This window comes from Dunckerocampus dactyliophorus, chromosome 10 (assembly GCF_027744805.1).
Source record: "Dunckerocampus dactyliophorus isolate RoL2022-P2 chromosome 10, RoL_Ddac_1.1, whole genome shotgun sequence".
Taxonomy (NCBI): domain Eukaryota; kingdom Metazoa; phylum Chordata; class Actinopteri; order Syngnathiformes; family Syngnathidae; genus Dunckerocampus; species Dunckerocampus dactyliophorus.
In genome coordinates this window covers 27,938,594-27,956,927 of record NC_072828.1, presented here as the reverse complement: position 1 = coordinate 27,956,927, position 18,334 = coordinate 27,938,594, and the positions used below count along the sequence as shown (strand labels likewise).

General features: G+C 39.6%; 1 protein-coding gene across 3 annotated transcripts in view; it reads left to right on the top strand.

The window, feature by feature from the left end:
• The window catches only part of tsc22d2 (TSC22 domain family 2), a 35,035-nt gene that overhangs the window by 13,173 nt on the left and 3,528 nt on the right, over positions 1-18,334 (top strand). The window contains exon 2 of one of the 3 annotated variants that reach the window (XM_054789991.1): positions 6,090-6,161. The exons of 1 other annotated variant lie outside the window; for it this stretch is intronic. In XM_054789991.1, coding sequence (XP_054645966.1) covers positions 6,090-6,161 — 72 coding nt within the window. One more of the 3 variants, XM_054789993.1, reaches the window with a different exon arrangement.

Below are 18,334 nucleotides of genomic sequence, written 5' to 3'. Positions count from 1 at the left end.
ATAGTGGAGTCAAGCATGTGAATCCCAAAAGTTTATCTGTTGTGATCCCAATAATATTTGTACTCAATGTACTAGTAGGTTATCACATGACATGCTTTTTTTTTTTTAAGCCAACTAGTTTTTAGACTTTGGTTTTATGCTTGTTTGCTTCTGTGGTCCCGGGAAATCGTTGATGGGTCATTTAAAAAAAACAAAACAAATCTGCTTTTTGTTTTCTCCTCTCCGTGTAAATGTAAACAGTGTGTACTCATTAGTGTATTCACAAAACAGTGCCAACAAATTACAAAAGAGTAGCGACTTTTTTGTCAATAACAAGGTCCCTTTGAAAAGTCTCTTTACAAATCATACTGCTTTTAAATAATGTTTGTATAGTGTAGGGTTGCAACGATACCTCAAATAATTCGAGTACCTCTATTGCATAAAATAATCAGTGTTTTTTTTTTCTGGTTCGAGGAATTGCTTACGTCACCAACGCGCTTACGTAACTCTCGGGATGAAGAAGGAAGCGGATATTTGAAGGAGCGGGAAGATTGAAGAGGCGAGACAAGACACGAAAGACAAACAAAAATGTAACAAACAGACAGAAAATGTGGCTCAACAGCAAGTTGAACACCGTGATGTGTATCGGTTGTAGCGTGGCAGCTACATACCACAACAGCACATCTTATATGTGCATCATCTCCTCCAAATGGAGCAGAGAATCTGTGACAAGATAACATTCATGTAGTGCAAGTCAGTGAGATTAAGATTAATGTACCTTACTAACATAATGTTAGCCGTGCGGAGGGCTAGCTTTCTCTTAATAAGGATTACTGTGCAATGTGTGGCAGTTAATTATGATGGTAACATGACTCCATCTGCAAAAACACAGCGCTGACAGTTAAGACAATAGAAAATAAAACTTTTGAGCTCACCAATCAGTCATTGTTCATTTCTGGCAGACAATACTGTGTAATGAAACAAGGAAGTGTGTGTCTCACTCAGTCGAGAGTAATGTGTTCCACCACAGAAGGTGTCTTCATTTTAGATTGGGTACTAGCAAGAGTACTCGATCAACACCGGCCGCTTTTCCTCCTCTGAACTACTTTGATACCCTCAAATCCCCTCCACATATGAAACCCAATCAAAATCGTGGGAGACTCGTACAATTCGCTGTGGATGTGAACACGTCGCCCACAGGTGTCGCTGGTCACAGACGCTCGTCGCCTCCCGTGTGCATGGTTTGCTACGCGTTGGCGAGGAGTTTCACCAATCGCAGTTGTTTGTCGCCTCCCCAGTGTGGCACCCATTATTCTGGGATGGATAAATTCATCTACAAACGTACCATCATGTAGTCCATCAGACCCAAGAAAATACATCTTGTTCAATTTAAGAAATAAAAAGGTTGATTATCTAAATAAATGAAACCAATTGGTTTTTCATTATTTTGTTAAATGCTTTATTTTCCCTTGTGCCTCCCTCTGGGCTCTGAGCTCCTCTGGCTCCCTCAGGTATACAGAGGCAGCATTGCAGCGCCCTGTCAGCCATAACCAATGAAATGCTTTGCTGGAAAGAAATGCATTATGGGAAAAAGTTATTATTATTTATATTAAATTGGTACTTGTATTGTATATTTCTTAGCTATCTTTTGAGAGTTAAGCTGCTGTGTGTTGAGTTTAGCGTTCTTTGTAAGATGACACCATGAGTCAGGCTGTTCCATTGAGTAATGACCTCCTGCGATCTCCAATGAGTTGACAAGCTTGTCATGAGTTCACTAATAACTACAATTAGTCGTAGTTTTGAAGTAAAGGAGGTGTCATGAGATTAGAACAGAGCCATAAATTTGTTAATTAAAAAAAAAAGTAGCAGCTTATACACCAGAAATTACGGTATGTCTTAAATGACTTATTTTCTCCTGTTATATCTACTATATTAGGTAATATCAGTGTAAAGGTGACCATAGGGGTGTTATTTCATGTCTAAAGGGCTCTAATAATGTTTAAAAATCTATTTAGCATGTTTTCTAGGCTAAGTACCTACTCCTACTTCGCAGAAATTCACTTATCACAGCCTGGTCTGTAAACAATTAGCCGCGATAAACGAGGGATTGCTGTACGTGTGTGTTTTGCAGTTGCTTTAGCGTATTCATTTTAAATATAGAATAGTTTATTGAGTACATCTGTACTCGGCCGCACTGTTTACCTCACTTTTACCCACGACTGCATTTCGCCTCATTTTAAATGTGAACCTGTTCACTCAACGCCTCAGTTATATGGACTTGTCTGTTTGCCAGCTGGAGTCATTGTGCATGCAAAAAAAAAATCTCCCACTGTACCTATAAAAGCAGGTATTTTGGCTCGTTAAGTGGCTGAGCTCACAGCTGTTGTGATGAAGTATGCTGTTAGTGAGGTCTTAAAACTTCCAGCGTCGACGTACCTCATCAGTGCACAAGGACAAGGTCCCGGGCCTTGTTACTGTAAGATTGCTCTGCCAGAGATAAATCTTTCATGGGCTCTGATATGGAAAGTTAGCTGTAGGATCCTGTTAATCCTGATGTTAGCTTTCTTCAAAGTATTCCTATCGCCTTCTGTTTATTGGTCTGCGCGTTTCAGGCTTGAATGCAATTTACGGTGTATCTGTGTAGGCTCTCAGTCGTACAGGAGTTGTCCATCGAGGAAAAGGCTTCTTGAGACGTCATCTGTACTTCTGTGTAGAAGGTGTCGGACGTTTCATCTACACCTGAAAGCTACCAATCACTCTTTTCAGGACAGCGAGGTAAAGATTTTGGCCAAAGAAAACAGATGGTTTGAAAGAGGAGTAAAGGAAGCTATTTTTGTCAAACAACAGAACCCATTATTGAATCGGAATGGTGGTTTGAGGTTCAATTTGGACCCTGTGTTCAGCAGGTTACTGAGACCAAAACCCACAGCTCTTAGTCTTGCAAATGAGGTGAAGGCAGGGCCGAGCCAGAACAATAGATGCTAACAAGCCAGTATCAGAGTCGTTCATACCCAATTCAGGGAGCGACACTTCCCTTTTATCGTAGGTGTGAATAACAGGATAGGATTATACCACTGCTCCGCCCAGGCTTAGTGTAACGAACCAATAGGAGGAGGGTGTTGGCACACCAATTCCGCCCACTCTTACTGTATTTAAGGCCTAAGCTACCAGCACTTATTAGTTTGCTGACGAAGCTCTTCGGATGAGGAGCGAAACGTCCGACACCTTCTACACAGAAGTACAGATGACGTCTCAAGAAGCCTTTTCCTCAATTTACGGTGTAGTTTATGACCTTGTAGACCACCTTTGTGTCAGGTTGAACAGTTGCCCCATTGACATTTGCACATTTATTGTGCAAACAATAAGCTGTCTGACTTAAACGTGAACCCTGCAGGAACATGCGCTTGTCTACTTCTTACTGATGTACACTGGTGTTATTGTACAGTGCATTGGTAACTAGAATCTTGAGCAGGAGGGTCCAAACGCACATAGTGAAAAGAGAAAGGATGCAAGGGCCACTTTGATATTTTGTAAATAACACATGTAGATATGCAAAGATGTTATATATATTTCCAAAAAAAAACTGCATCTAAGCTTTGTGGTGTAGGCAATAACTTACATTATTAGTATGAACTTCACTCTTTGTACTGTTTTTCCCAATTTTGGGGGTTTCTTTTTTAAACACAATTTTTTTTTAATGTTTCAACTTTATTCAACTTTCTAATCTTTGGAAATTTTCTTTTCTGAATATGATGACATTATAACTTTTTTCTCCAGAATTTAAGATGTTATTTTATTTTGTTTATCATATTAATATTTTGAGTTTATACTACTAAAGTGACATTATTTTCCCTCACAATATTACAAGTTTATTCTAATCAAATTGTGACTTTTTTTCTCTCATTGTTTCCCCATTTCTGCTGCTGCTGTTGTTAATTCATTCACGCTGTATCTTTTACATGTTGACACTTAAAATATTTCACTTGCTTACATTTTGTCAGTTCAATTTTGTTCACTTCCTGTGTAAAGAAAAGAACGAGAGAAAAAATGTCAATAAGCATAGAGCTGATAGTCTTCTGATGTTTGCACCTTACTTCCATGCATAATCTTATTTATAACGTGAACTTGATATGCTTAAATATTTGATTTTATACCATTCAAATTGTTTTACTGTCATTGGAAAACTGTGTAGGCTTATTTTTTTAAACTTTCATTCATTTATCCTTAAACACGAAACCTGCTCGTGGGGGGAAAGCTCACAAATCAGCCATGGAAGGAACATTGCGTACTCCGTTAACAGTGAAAGTCCACTCAGGTTACCTCCACATAGCATCTAAATGGCGTTACACGTTTGTGTTTTTCAGTGCGGAAGAAGAGCAAGTGTAAAAGAGAAAGTCATCTCATTTTCAGCAATGGTGGCTGCTTGTCAGAAACCACTCGGCAACATTTACAAATCCAATCTGTGAACTTAATAGCGTCAATAAAATCACACACCGGAATGTGTTCTCATAGATAAGCGGTCAGAAAAGTTCATAGACTGATTCGATTATTTAACTCTTGATTATGCAAGCAGATGGGGGGATACTGTATGCTGCCATTGTAGGGAATTTCCAGCTAAGGAAATACTTGCAACAAAAAGAACATACTCTTCCCATTAGTTAGTCTGCACCAAATCTTCCTTATTATGATTTTAATATACTTGACTGGTCCTGCAGAAACATATCCTTTTAACTGTGAACAGATGTTGTTATCATAGTTAAGTGGACACTGACATATGGATCAGCTCTGTCTTTACATTTTCATGACAGAAAAGAGAAGAAAATAGCAAAGGCACAACTCATAGTTGGAAAACATTAAAAAATAGGGCTGTCAAAGTTAACGCGTTCTTTAACGGCACTATTTGTTTTGATGCCAGATTAACGTACGCCCATCCTGTTTGACCTTCTTCCCATGCTGTAGTTTGAGGAAGTAGCTGTGACAGTGGAGCCACAACCGGGAACAATTATTGAGCAGAAATGGACACAGAAAAGAGTATTCTGATTGGTAAAATTAGCCCCAAAGCCCTGGCAGACGACTCTCTGAACAAGACCAAAATTATTTGTATCTACTGTCGCTGTATATCTACGTCGACCTGCCACAGAGAAGGGAGCTGCGAGAAGTTACTGACTGAAGCTCTTGCTTTGAACTACGAGCTAAAATTTGGGTACGAGCTGCTAGTTAACAGCAGGCATAGCCGAGGACGGCTATTTGGGGCTTATGTCAATGTCACCATGGCTGAAGAGCTAGCAGTGCTTGCATTAGCACTGCTGACTAGTTAGTCACCGGGAAAGATAATCAGTAAAACATATATACATTATAGCGATGTAATTTCTCTTATTTATTGTGGGTTGTGTAAAACTATTGACAGTCCATCCCATAAACAACACGAGACCCTGGGATGACGGTAAAAGGATTGTCACGCATGCACTGAAGATTGCCATGACAGAAGATGAGAATGAAATGTAAATAGCATTAGCAGCACGCTAGCTAGTCACAGGGAAATATTTTTAACATATCAGCAAAACACACGTACGTTATACCAGTCCAATTTATCTTATTTATTATGTATTGTGTAAAAGGGTAAAAATACAGTCTAGTTAGTCTATCTACAGCGTGGGACAACGTTACATGGCGCATGTGAGAGAGCGCATTAAACATGCAAAAACTGGGGGACGTCTAAATGTATATTGTTTTTTTAAATAAAATAATGACCCATATTTCCAAAATTGATATCCCCTTACATAAAATTTGGTGTAGTTATTGTAGTTGCGCATCAAATTGTTTACCGCAAAGATATTTACATCCCTACTTATTATAGATAAAAACTATCTGTGATTAAATATGAGTTAACTACAGACAAAATGCGATTAATCGCAATGAAATATTTTAATCGACTGACAGCCCTAATTAAATAATGTTAGGATGGATTTGGTCATTGTACGTTACGTAATTTCTGAATGTCTGTCTGGACTGTGTCGCCCATTCCTCTGACCTCCTCTGTCTTCATGCACCCTCGCTCATTCACTTTCTCGCCTTCCCTCTCTCCTTTTTACTCATGTTTCTCCTGTCAGGAACCCGTCCGCCGCTTTCTACCAGGCTTTCCGGCCTAGCAGATTACGAGGGTCAAAGCCTGTCAACCATAGGTATGAGCTCGGGTGTGTTTACATGTTTGTAAGTGTGTGTGGCCAAGAGCGGGCGGCTCACTATCAATTCAACGCGCCCACGCTCTCTACACAAATAGCTCGGTACTATTCATCGCTTTGATATTTATGGTATCCAAAGGTGTCATTTACTAACAAGCAATTGGGCTTCCTTGACAATGTGAGAAGACATGAAGGTATCATGTCACGACTCTTGATTATGTAATATGTTTGCTGACAATCGGACATTGCTAAATAGTCGGGCCCGACTGATGAATCGGCCGATTATGTCTTTTTAGAGAATAATCGGTAGCAATTAGCACCGATGTGAACACTTGTTTTTCACTAATAAATACACGTATTGTGCTTTTCCTAGAAATGAATGATAGAGCCCGACCAATTAATCAGTCGTCCGATTAATCGGTCTTAATTCATATCGACTTTGAATGATTATTTCATTTATTTTTTCAATTCTTCATATGCTGCTTGGTCCACACAATTTCTGATAATAAAAGATTTGAAAATAGTACCATGTTCTTTCTTCAATTTGTGTCTCTGTACCAAGCGTTTGCAGCTATATTTAAGCAATCAAAAGCAGGTGTTTAGTGTTTAATGTACAAATTTAATCGGCTGATATATTGGAAAAAAAATTCTTTCTTTATTCCTGGCCGTTTTTTTAATTTTTTTTTTTTATTGCTCAACCAAACATTATGCTAGTCATTGTGAATTGCCCAACATTATATTTTTGAAATGTAATGCATAACCCGGCAGTTATTTAGAATTCACACTCATTCTTTCTCTTGGAATGAATCAGACGTTCACTCCTTTTAGTGAAGGGCTTGTTGCCAAATCACGTAACTTGTCTTGCAGGATATTTCTGTCGCTGAATGTGTATAACGCCCGGACATACAGTAGATACCGTAGCATGGCACTCTTGTAAACGTCATTTAGTGACACTCTTGGCAGCTTGTCAGTCCTCAAGTGATAACGTTTTGTCAGTCACGAGTGGCTGCTTGTCAGATTTCTCTTCCCCTTAGAATGTCTACGCGGCGAGCCAAGAGGTTGCTTTGAAAGAGCAGATCATATTGAAATAACAATGAGTTATATCATGTATTTCCGAACTCAGTCACTTATGTTCTCAAAGGACAAAGCCGCTTATTGCTCATGTTGCATTCCTGACCTGTTGGGTCTGCCAGTGTCGCATCATAAGCTGTGGGCTTCTTGCGTCATGCCGACTGCTTCATCCTCACTTGGAGGCGTTGGGTGGCAGTCAGTGCACAGTAGTTAGGGTATAGCCTGCAGCTATATTGTACGTGCTCAAGCTCTGTTATGAATGACGCTAGACAAATATTTGCCGCTTTGTGTAAGTTGCTGATAAGAAGAAGGGTGAAAAAAAAACAGCTGACTTGTGGACTGCTGCCAATTGTTGATGTTTACATAGTCATGTGATATGCCATTCCTGTGGATGACTTCCTGCCTGGGCATGGCTTCCATCAGAAATAGACCGGGCACATATTTTTAAAGGACAAGAGTGGAAAACCACTTCTAGGAGGCTTGAAACACATTGTGGGCTACTCCATGGGATTGTTTTGTGGGGGGGTTTATACATCATAATTGTCAGATTTCTCTAAAACAAACCGATAAAAACACTCCCAAAATAACGCATAAAGTCAAAACCCAGGGTTTGCTTGCTCAAATAGAGACGTGTCGTGCGACAGAGAGCAGAGGAGAATTGTGCAATTAAGATAAATGAAATAATTAACAATCCCCATTCCTGCGCTTGCTAACAAGGCACGGTTACCTAATTTACGTACGTCTTCACTTTGAGGTACAACACAGCTTTACTGCAACTTTACTCTTTCCTCTAACAAGTAAATTTCCCCGCTGTGGGATAAATAAAGTACAAATACAAATACAAATACAACTTTACTGACTTGGTGGCTGATTTTGAGTCCTTCTGGTTATTTTCATTGTTCAAGGTAATGATTGTCGTTATGATATATTCTGCAACAGGTCTGTGTACAATTTTCCTTTAAGTCATCTGCAAGGTTGAACTTGCAAGAGGTGCAATTTTTCCACACGGTATCACCCGTTTATGTAACACCCAATGAGGCTTTCATGTGTGCTTTGGTTGTTGTCCAAAATACTTCAGTTGGCACAATTGGAATCACATTCCTGTGTAAAAATGAAAAACACATTTACTAACAGGCTGTGGGGCATACACGGAAGACCCAGCCCAATTCAATTGCATCCCGCTTCAAAGACATTGAGCACATCATTTTGAACGGATTACAGGGCTTGAGATACACCCCTTTGTACGTCGTGCCAAACTGCTGATCCTACACCTAACAGGACTTTGGAAGTTGCATGGAGGAACCCATGAGCATCATCTTGACCGTCCCCCAAAATGTAACCACTTACATAACGGCCTGCAGGTCTGAAAGATCCCACTGTTTTTAGAGGTTGTATTTACATCTTGTCAACGTTATCTTTGGAAATGTTGATGCTATTTAACCTGTGCATATACAGGGAAAGTTTGCTGAGCACACATGGCCCCTGACAGCGTCCGATTGCAAATATAGATGTTAGCATTCAGCATTTAGCAAACTCCCTCAGCGGACATCGAGCAATGAACAAAACTGTCAGTTGAATGTTGAAATTGAAATGAAAAGAAGTCATGTCACACATGCACCTCACAACAAACCACCGATATCATGTAAAACAGGGGTGTCCAAAGTGCCGATCGCAGCTGTTTTTTTAATGGCCCTCGGCGCATTCTTCAAATACAATTATGCACAATTAACTCATTCAATCCCAGCCATTTTTCAAAACACACCCCTTCAGTAGCTGCCATTTTAGATGATATTGACTGCTCTTTCAAGGCACAGAGAATATTGTGTTCTATGGCTATATAAACATGGAACCTACCAAAAGAAAGATTAGACTCACGTCTTTCATCAGAAAAAAAAGTTTGCTTCTACCTTTTTCCGTTCTTTAGCAGTAGAACAACCCAATCAGTGTGCATGAATACATTCTTGCATATGTCCTTCATCGTTTTGCTGCACTGTTTGAGCTCTGTAACCAATTTTCAGCTGTATTTTACGCACTATTTCCGGACTGCTAGAAGCTATCTAGCTAGCTAGTAAGCCTCACATCCAAGCCCCCCGTGGAGCATCGTTGGACATTCTTCGAGGTGGCTGCATTTCACATTTTTGAGTTCCAACAATGTTTTAACTTTGTGCTTCTGGTTGCTCACTATTGACTGGAGCGTGTCTGCTGGACAGCTGGTTAGCAAACGCCGAAAAAGGTGGCTTCTCAGCGTTTCCTGAACTTTTTTCCGTTATGATGGACTATGTTAGTAATGGCGTTTTCTGAAATAGATATTTGAACGATTTCCACATGTGAGAAGGGCGCATCTATTCTGTATTTTTGCTCTGATTTTACATGACTCCTAGTTAGGAATACGCTTGTTCGCAATATTGAAGTATTTCTCGCCAATGAGAGCAGACGTTGGAAGTGTCGTCGCTGTTTCAATGCTGTTGTTGTTGAGGGTAGTAGCGTTAGCTCCTATGGGCTATGTCAAATCAATGTGCCTAGGAAAGAAGTTCCGTTAATGTTTTAAATCACCAAAATATGGAAAGATACTGTAAGTATTGCATGTTATCATCAATGCACCTGTTAATGCATGATCACAGCATGTATATGAACTCTTTAAACATTGATAGAGGGTTTTTTCCTTTAAGTCCTAGTTTTAGGTAAAAGACCATTTGGACAGTGCTAATGAGTTTAGACTGAAGAATCGGAAACATGGACTCCAGCTGGCTTTGCGTCACACGACAGCGAACATGCCGTGTCTTTGGGAGCCCAAGTGGTGGAGCGGTAGCGTTAAGCTTATGTTCCTACCGGGAGTTGTAAACATTCCTGTCCCAGAACTAGGAGTCTGAAATAACAAGACCTCTCATAATCCATTTAACATGATTGCTCGAGCTCATCCGCATTCTCAGAAATGTTGATTCTTATCAACGTATTGACTAATTAAGCACTTTGATTCCCTCTCATGTCCCCCCAACATCCCTGTGTCCTTTGGGAGGATGTCCTGTGGGCTAAGAGACATGCATACAGTATGTTGTTGTTTACGTACAAGTCTGGAGGTTATGTAAGAATGTGGGACAGTTCCTTCTGTATGTTTTGGAGGAAACTTTGGGGGCAGCAGACACACCTACTAACAACTCTTGATTCAGTGAAAGGACAAATAAAACCTCCATCCACAGAGCAGTCGTCACTCTTGCAGGTCATATTTTGTTTAGTCTCCATTGTCTGAGCTTTGACCACCTCATTGGTAGACAACACATCCGACAATTCCAGTGTTCAGAGGCACTTATTAACATACTCCCAGCATCCTGCAATTGTCTGTTAACCTCACTCATGGTACAATCAGGACAGCCGCCATTTGTCAAGGTTATTTATTTACCTTATATTTGGGGTTCAGGATGCAAATGTGGATGGAAATTAGGGGTGTTTATGTGTATAGAATTATAGAGCCAGCCTGTGTGTATATGACCTGTTGATAATATTTTCAGTTCAAATTCTGATTACTCATACATACCTCGTACTACGCATGAATTGTACAGCAAAAAATTGCGTCCACACAGTGTTTGATCAGTAAATAGTCACATTCACACAGGAACGATTTCAGGTCTGATCACTGGGTGAAAACGATGTAATTGCATAAGGTACACCTACGTGTGACGCTGTAAACAGACACAGACAGGATCACGTGAAACACAAATTATAGAAGGGGCGGAGGCCATTTGCAGCCCCCGGCTTTTTTTTGTTATTTTTTATTGGCCCATGGCACGTTCTAAAAACATAATTTAACAAGAAAGCCAAATAAAAAGAAGAATACAATAAGAATAAGAATACAAACAAGAATAAAGTCAAAATATTAAGAGAAAAAAAGTTGTAATCTAATGAGAAAAAGTTGTAATTTTATGAGGAAAAAACATTTTAGTTGAAATAGTTGAAATATTAAAGACAAAAAAGTATGTATGTGTGTGTGTGTATATATATATATATATATATATATATTTTATTTTTTTTTAAGTTGAAATGTTATGAAAAACAAAACAACGAATAAAGTTAACATTTTTGGAAAGTTAGGTTGCGGAAAGAGTTATAATGTTACGAGAATGAAGTCAAAATATTATGGGAATAAAGTCATAATTATGGGAAGAACATTTACTAGAAGAAAGTTCAAATAGCTGAGGGGAAAAAAACAGACAGAAATGGGGGGGAAAAATATTAAATAAAGGCAAAAATATTAAGAGGAAAAAGGTGGTATTCTCACAAAGTCACAATTTTAAGACAATAAACTTAATTTGAGGAAAATGAATGTGATTTGAGTAGCATACGATTCACATATTAAAGAAAAAAGACTTTTGAAAAATTAAATTGAAATAATAATAGAAGAAAAAACAGGAAATATTGAAGTTGGTACTAATAATTGGATTTTTCAACTTCATCACAAACCAGAGATGCAGTTTTTTTTCTTTAAGTTTATATAACTTTTAGCATATCTAATTGCTAAATTGGCCTTTGTATCCTTTCATTTTTCAGTATGTGGCCCTCGCCTGCTATAGAAGAAGAAAGAACGCATGTGCATAAGCCTGTCATCTTCCTCTACAAGCAAACAAAAGCAGGAATCTGACGGGTGTAACTGCGTATGCATCTCTGCTCCACGTGTAGTCGCTCTGTGGTCCGTCGTTGTTCTTATGGTCACGTGACGGGACCGTGTGGATGAAAAGCCGAAATGATAAAATACTCTGCAATTTTCACCTGAAAAATTCCCCTGTGGGCAGCGCCTCATATTTAAAACCTGTTTGAAAGCTAGTTGCTACCCCTGCCTCTATTTTATTTATCTTCCAAGATAGGTAAATGTGACCCCTGTTAAGAACTAGTCTCTTTGTCACCTGATAAGTTGGGCTCTCCAAAGTGCGGCTCAGGGGCCACTTATAGCCCGCAGCTGTCAGCACTTTCTAAAAATATAAAGAAAAAAACTTGATTAAAAAAAAAACAGCAAAACATGAAAAAAACAGCAGTAATTTTACAAGAATAAAGACAAAATATTAAGAGGAAAGTCAAAAACAAAACAAAGACAAAGTTGCAGTTATGTTGGGAAAAAGTTGTAATATGATAACAAAGTTTAAATATTATGAGAATAAAGTCATAATATTACGAGGAAAAAATGTACAAAAAGAAAGTTTAAATATTTGTAAAAGAAAACTGTAAAAATAAAACAGCAAAAAAGTGTACAAGTCAAGTTTTTCATCTAGATCAGCAGTTTTTTTTCTTTAAATATAAAAACGTCTCAGCATATCGACATGGGTTGGTTTAAAAAAATAAAAATACAAAAAAAATCAAAAAAAGGATAAGTGGGCCCCCATGTCCTTTTGATTTTTCAATATGCAGCCCTCAGTGGAAAAAATTTGGACACCCCTGACTTAGAGAAGACTTTTCTGCCACAGTGGAAACAATGCTGACATCATCTGGCGATCTAGTCAAACTACATCTACAAAAGGAAGCGCCAGTGATCAGTGATGAGTGTGCTTCACTCTTGTTTTGAAATCAATTCACTGTGGGGGGGTGTTAGCACTGAAAGACTGAGGGCTAATTTATTCAGCTGCCTCCCCCCCCCACTGGGAATATTTGTATGCTTTGGGACGGGGACGTGTGCCGGTGCATCTGTGCCCTAGTGGAGAGCTCATTGATTTCTGGAGGATCATGTGACATGTCCACAGAGATGGCGTCTACAGTATACTGTATGTGAAGTCTGTTTACAGTTGTGGTCTCCTGAAGGCAAAAAACAAAGTTGTAAAAGAACACAAAACCTTGTTGAAACCAGTTGCCTCGACACCCTCCGGTCCTCGTTGCGGGACCTTGCTGTGTGGTGTCACAGCATGATGCTGGCTCTGACACAGATGTCTGACTTTAGCGGCACTGACCTCGGGGGCCGAGGTGTCCAGAGATGGAATGTACCGTCTTGCCGGTGCTGAAGGTTCTGTTGTGAGGATGCGTGTGTGAGACTCGTGTCGGGGTCAGCGCAGCAAGTGGTCCTTATATAAACCACCACATGTCCACCCTCCTGAATAAAATGTACGCTTTATTTTGTTTTCCTTGGACACGGAATAGCAACAAATTACATGAGGGGTTTTTGCCTGCCTTCAGCCAAGGAGAATCTCAGTCACTTGCTGGACTCATTTGGATCCTTTGTCTCTATTGCTGTTGTTACAAAGCAAAACATTTCTTGCAGAGGCTTTTTGGCTATTCTTCTCTCCCATCAGCGCAGATGTGTAAATGCTCAGTTTTAAGGGAGGAATGTGTTTGCTATGTTTATCGGCCCCCCCCAAATCAGACAAGCACTGTGGAATGCAACACCTTCACCTTGCTGTCAGCATGCCCACATGCATCAGCGCTTTCAAAACGTTTCATCCTCAGGTGAGAAGAAAAATGTTTTAGCAGTGGTAGTTCCCCCTCACTGTTGCCGGACTGCCGTCATGGTGCGGGGAGCTTTCACGGGATGTGCTGCTTAACCGCTGGTTGTTTATATCAGGGACTGTGAATTAATTACTTGCGTTGAAGAGTGTTTGTTGAAAAAAAAAAGTTATTTTAAATTAGTGGTCGATGGGGCCGATATTTGGAATTTTGACGTATATCGAAATCGGCCTTTATTTAAATCCTACTGTCCGATATCAAGAAATCAATTTAACACTGGGTTATTTCGGCTCAGACGCGCCTCTCTCTCCTGCCGGCTGCGACGCGCATGTGTGTGCGTGCATGCGTGCGCACGTGCACTAGACAGAGAGACAGACACTCAATTCACTTGTTTTATTGGAAGAAGGCTGACTATGTATTAGCAGTGGGGAGAATGTATGTAATGTGGAGAATAGTGTGTGAAAGTGCCATGAAAAACTCTCCAGCTGACGACTATTACAGTAACATAACGTTAAGAGCGGAGTAAACACAAGCGGCAGCTTTGCCAGCTCGCAGTAGCTCCCGATATGTCTGTGAATCACTTGAAACAACGCTGTTGGTAATATCCATGTGGAAACAGTCCATGAATGTAGAAGCCTGCGTGTGTGTGATTGTGAGAGAGGAAGAAATTCAATTCGGCCTTGTTTTGTTGCAGGTTACGCTAAGATGAAGGCTGAAAAAAATTCAGGGAGCTATTATATAAGTTTTTATTTAACGTGACAAGAGTTGCTGCTGAGCTTGTTAACTCCCTGTACTTTTTGTGGTGTTTGAACTTAAAACAAGGATCAGTTTTATATAAATGTTACTTTATTTACTGTGGAAAGATTTCAGTGAGCTATTTCTTTAAGTTCTTATTCAACTTCTAAGACTCTAGGAACTCCATGTTCTTCTGGAGCTATTTTTCTATTTGTTTGGTTAAATAAAAATGCTTTAGGCAGCTAAAAGAAGTTAAGTGTTTGTATTATTCAGCATTTGTACGTCAATTTTTACACTTTTACTGCAAATGAATGTCTGCTCCCAATATCGGTTATCGGCCTCTTTAACTACTAATAATTTATCGGTCCTGAAAAACCCATATGGGTCGATCTCAAATTGATCTACAACCATGTCAAATGATTAGTCCTACCCTAAAAGTATTTTGCATGCCCATTTTTCTATTTTTTCTTTTATTGGATTAGGGACCTGACTCGAACAATATTGTTAGTCATGCAATACTAGTTTTAATGCTTTGAAGAGCTATTTTCATACGCATATTTAATTCCACAAATTCATGTTTGTAACAAAAGCTTATAATTTAAAAAAAAACAGTTAAAAGCCTCATACTTAGGTCATGCATGCATTAGTTATAAAACATTTCATGTTGTTTTGTGACTGAGTTAAATTTAAAAAAACTCTTTGTCCAGTCTTACGTTTTGTCATTGTATTTTTCTCAAAGGGAATGTTAAAATATTGTCTCGTCTCATTCTCGTGCACCCAATATCGAGTCTCGTGACAGCACTATACATAAGTGGTGTGTACCTGTACATTTTACCATATGAAATGCTTGAATAAGTGCATGAGGCATGTTATCAGGTTTAAACCTGGATTGTGTTATAATGCATTCAGCTTGTTAGCTTCCTTTGTCGTGAGTCAACAATAACAATTATAACTCATTCATCCATCCATCCATTTTCTATGCCGCTTCTCCTAATTAGGGTCATGGGGGCATGCTGGAGCCTATCCCAGCTGACTTCGGGCGGGGTACACCCTGGAATGGTCGCCAGCCAGCCATTTTTCAAAAGACACCCCACCAGTAGCGGCCATTTTAGACGACTTTGACTGATCTTTCAAGGCACACAGAATATTGTGTTCTATGGTTATGCAAACATGAAACCTACCAAAAGAAAGATTAGACTCACGTCTTTCAGCAGAAAAAAAGTTTGTTTGTACCTTTTTCGGTTCTTTAGTAATCAGCAGTAGAACATAGGTACGTTTCAGGAAAATATCAGTTCCTGACTAGAAAAATGAGAAAACCAGCTTGAAAAGATATATTTCAAGCATAACTTTGACACAATGTCTTTGCTTTTGTGACAGCTCAAATTTCTAAACAACTATACCACAACACAAACAACACAAAAAAGGGTTGTTTTACATCAAAATAACACTTTATTTGCAAATCTAACACCATGAACAATTTACAGTTTTCACATTTGGAACTAAACTGTGTGCACGCGTGTTAAAATTTCCCTGCAATATGTATAACCTTCTGCGCGCTGCACACCTCCACGCTCTATCACTTCCTCCTTGCTGCCGAGCACATCAATGCATGTAAAAGATCCATGCCGAGCGCTTATCAAATGCACTTCTGCCACCTTGTGTCTGTTTTTATGGCTTAAAACTGCTTGAAAAGTCACCTCTTTTATCGTGCACTTGCGTCATCACTTCTTAAAAGACTTATAGGACGTTTAAATACATCTTTGGTTATTGAATTAGTTTAAGAGAGACACTATTGGAGTAAAACGTCAAGCTGGGAGGAGATGGGAATATGCGATACCACTGATTTTTCTTTCCAATCCAATACTGAATAAAATTCAGGCTGCTATCGGCGATACCGATATTTTGGACAAATACACTTAATGTGTCTGGTAAATTTGAAACAGTCGCAAATTTGAAATCATAGCATGAAGAATACAAGACATCAGAGTCATTTATTGATTTGTTGTAAACCCTGATATATAGTTAGGTAGCGCCGTGATTTACAATATAGCCAAGCTAATATACGACAGCAGAAAAAACACAGGACAAAATCATGTAAAATATGTGAGAATGGTGTTTTTAAACAAAAAAGAAAATAAGTAAAATAATTTTAGCCTTCTATGACAGAGCAGTGTGCCGCTGTGCTTACGCATTACGCACTTACTCAGGCGGAAGAAAAAGTAGTTCCCACCAACTGCGTATCATTTCGACAAGGTCTCAATCATTTAGTTACTTTCCACTATGTTCCTGGTAGTGATATACATGACCTGAAATTATCAGAAGTATTGATATTTTTATTTGGGAATCGATTTTAGAGCATGAAGAGTATCGGAAGTATCAATTTAATTAATTTCAGCATGAAGCTGCACATCGCTAGGAGGCCTTAGAAGGGGAGGAATGAGCGACACAGCCGCATAATCCAGGCTTTATTAGTGTCGAAAATAAGCTTTTTTAAAATACTAGCAGAGATCTACTGGATATTTTAAAGACAAAACTTTGTGTTGTTAGTATCAACAGCTCAGCTTTTTTTCCCCTTTGCATTGTTTATTTTTACTGTATTTTCCCAATTTTTGCTGTTTTTTTCCTGATTAATTTATATTTCTGCACGGTACTGCAAATTCCCCCCTGGCCGCACTTTGGCCCACCCTTGAATGAGATGCTTTTTTTTCCTTTTTTTTTTGCAGTTGAATGGCATCACAACCAGATAACAAAATGTTTGCCTCTGGAGTCCGGGCTAGCTTTGTCAGGCTGGTATCGGCATCGGCCCCAATGTAACCTGTGCTAGGAACCCACGAGTTCATGCAGTGGGGGCGGGGCCGGCTCTTAACTCCGCCCCTTCATTGCTTGCCTCCCCAGTGTGACCAAGCGGGCTGCCCTTTAAAGACAGCCTTTTTAGTGTTGTGCTTGTTGGATACACAGCACAGACTAGTCAGTCGTGGCGCGTTGGCAAACTAGCATTTGAAGAGCTGCCGAGATGCGGTGCAGAATGAGCTACAGTTTGCCTTGCTCGCCGGGATCTTCTCCCACTTATTCGGGACGCTTGATGTCCTACCGGGCGAGATGCGGCAGGTAAAATCAGACCTTTATTTTCTTTACGTAACGTTGTTTCACTTATGAGTGACGTCTGTGAGTTTGTGTAGTCGTATTCTTTTAAGTGAGGCATGACGTGTGGATGCGTGTGTGAGAGAGAGACCGCGTGCGTGTGTTGACGTGTGTGTACGTGCAGGACGTGTGCTCGTCATGCTGTGGATGCTCACCATTCATGTGCGCAAGAAAGTCATCTTTTCTAACAATATTCACACGCATCAGTCCGACGTGTTTTGCTTTAATACGTCTACACTCCCGCGCTGTTTAGAACATAAAAACTACACAACTAAACCGTCTTACTTTGATTGTGTACCGTAATGCGTCATGAGCTCCCCCCAGCGGCCACGCTTTCTTCCTGCCGTTCCGTGGTCCTTTTTTTCATGAATGAAAAGAGAAATGTCAAGTAAAAGTTGTTTTGACTGGGTTTTAGAGCATATGATAAATGCTGAAACATGGCTCCATATTCACCGTGAATCTCTTCCACAGTCATCCGCTATTATTTGACATGCCTCAAATGTGGCTACTCGAGCACAAGTAACAGTTTTAAGCAGGGTTTATTGCTTTCTTTTTTATGCTTATTTCCAGGTATATCTCAATACATTTACAATATATTTGAAATGCTCATTTATTTCAGTGAAACTCTTATTCTAAGAGATGGACTACATGCAGGGGGAAATCACTGTTGTTCATTATCGCTTACCGATCATAAAACCCCCAAATTGGGTAGCTCATAAAATGTGAGAAGTTGTCATAAATAGTATATATGTGCCCTGCGATTGGCTGGCGACCAGTCCAGGGTGTACGCTGCCTCTCGCCCGAAGTCA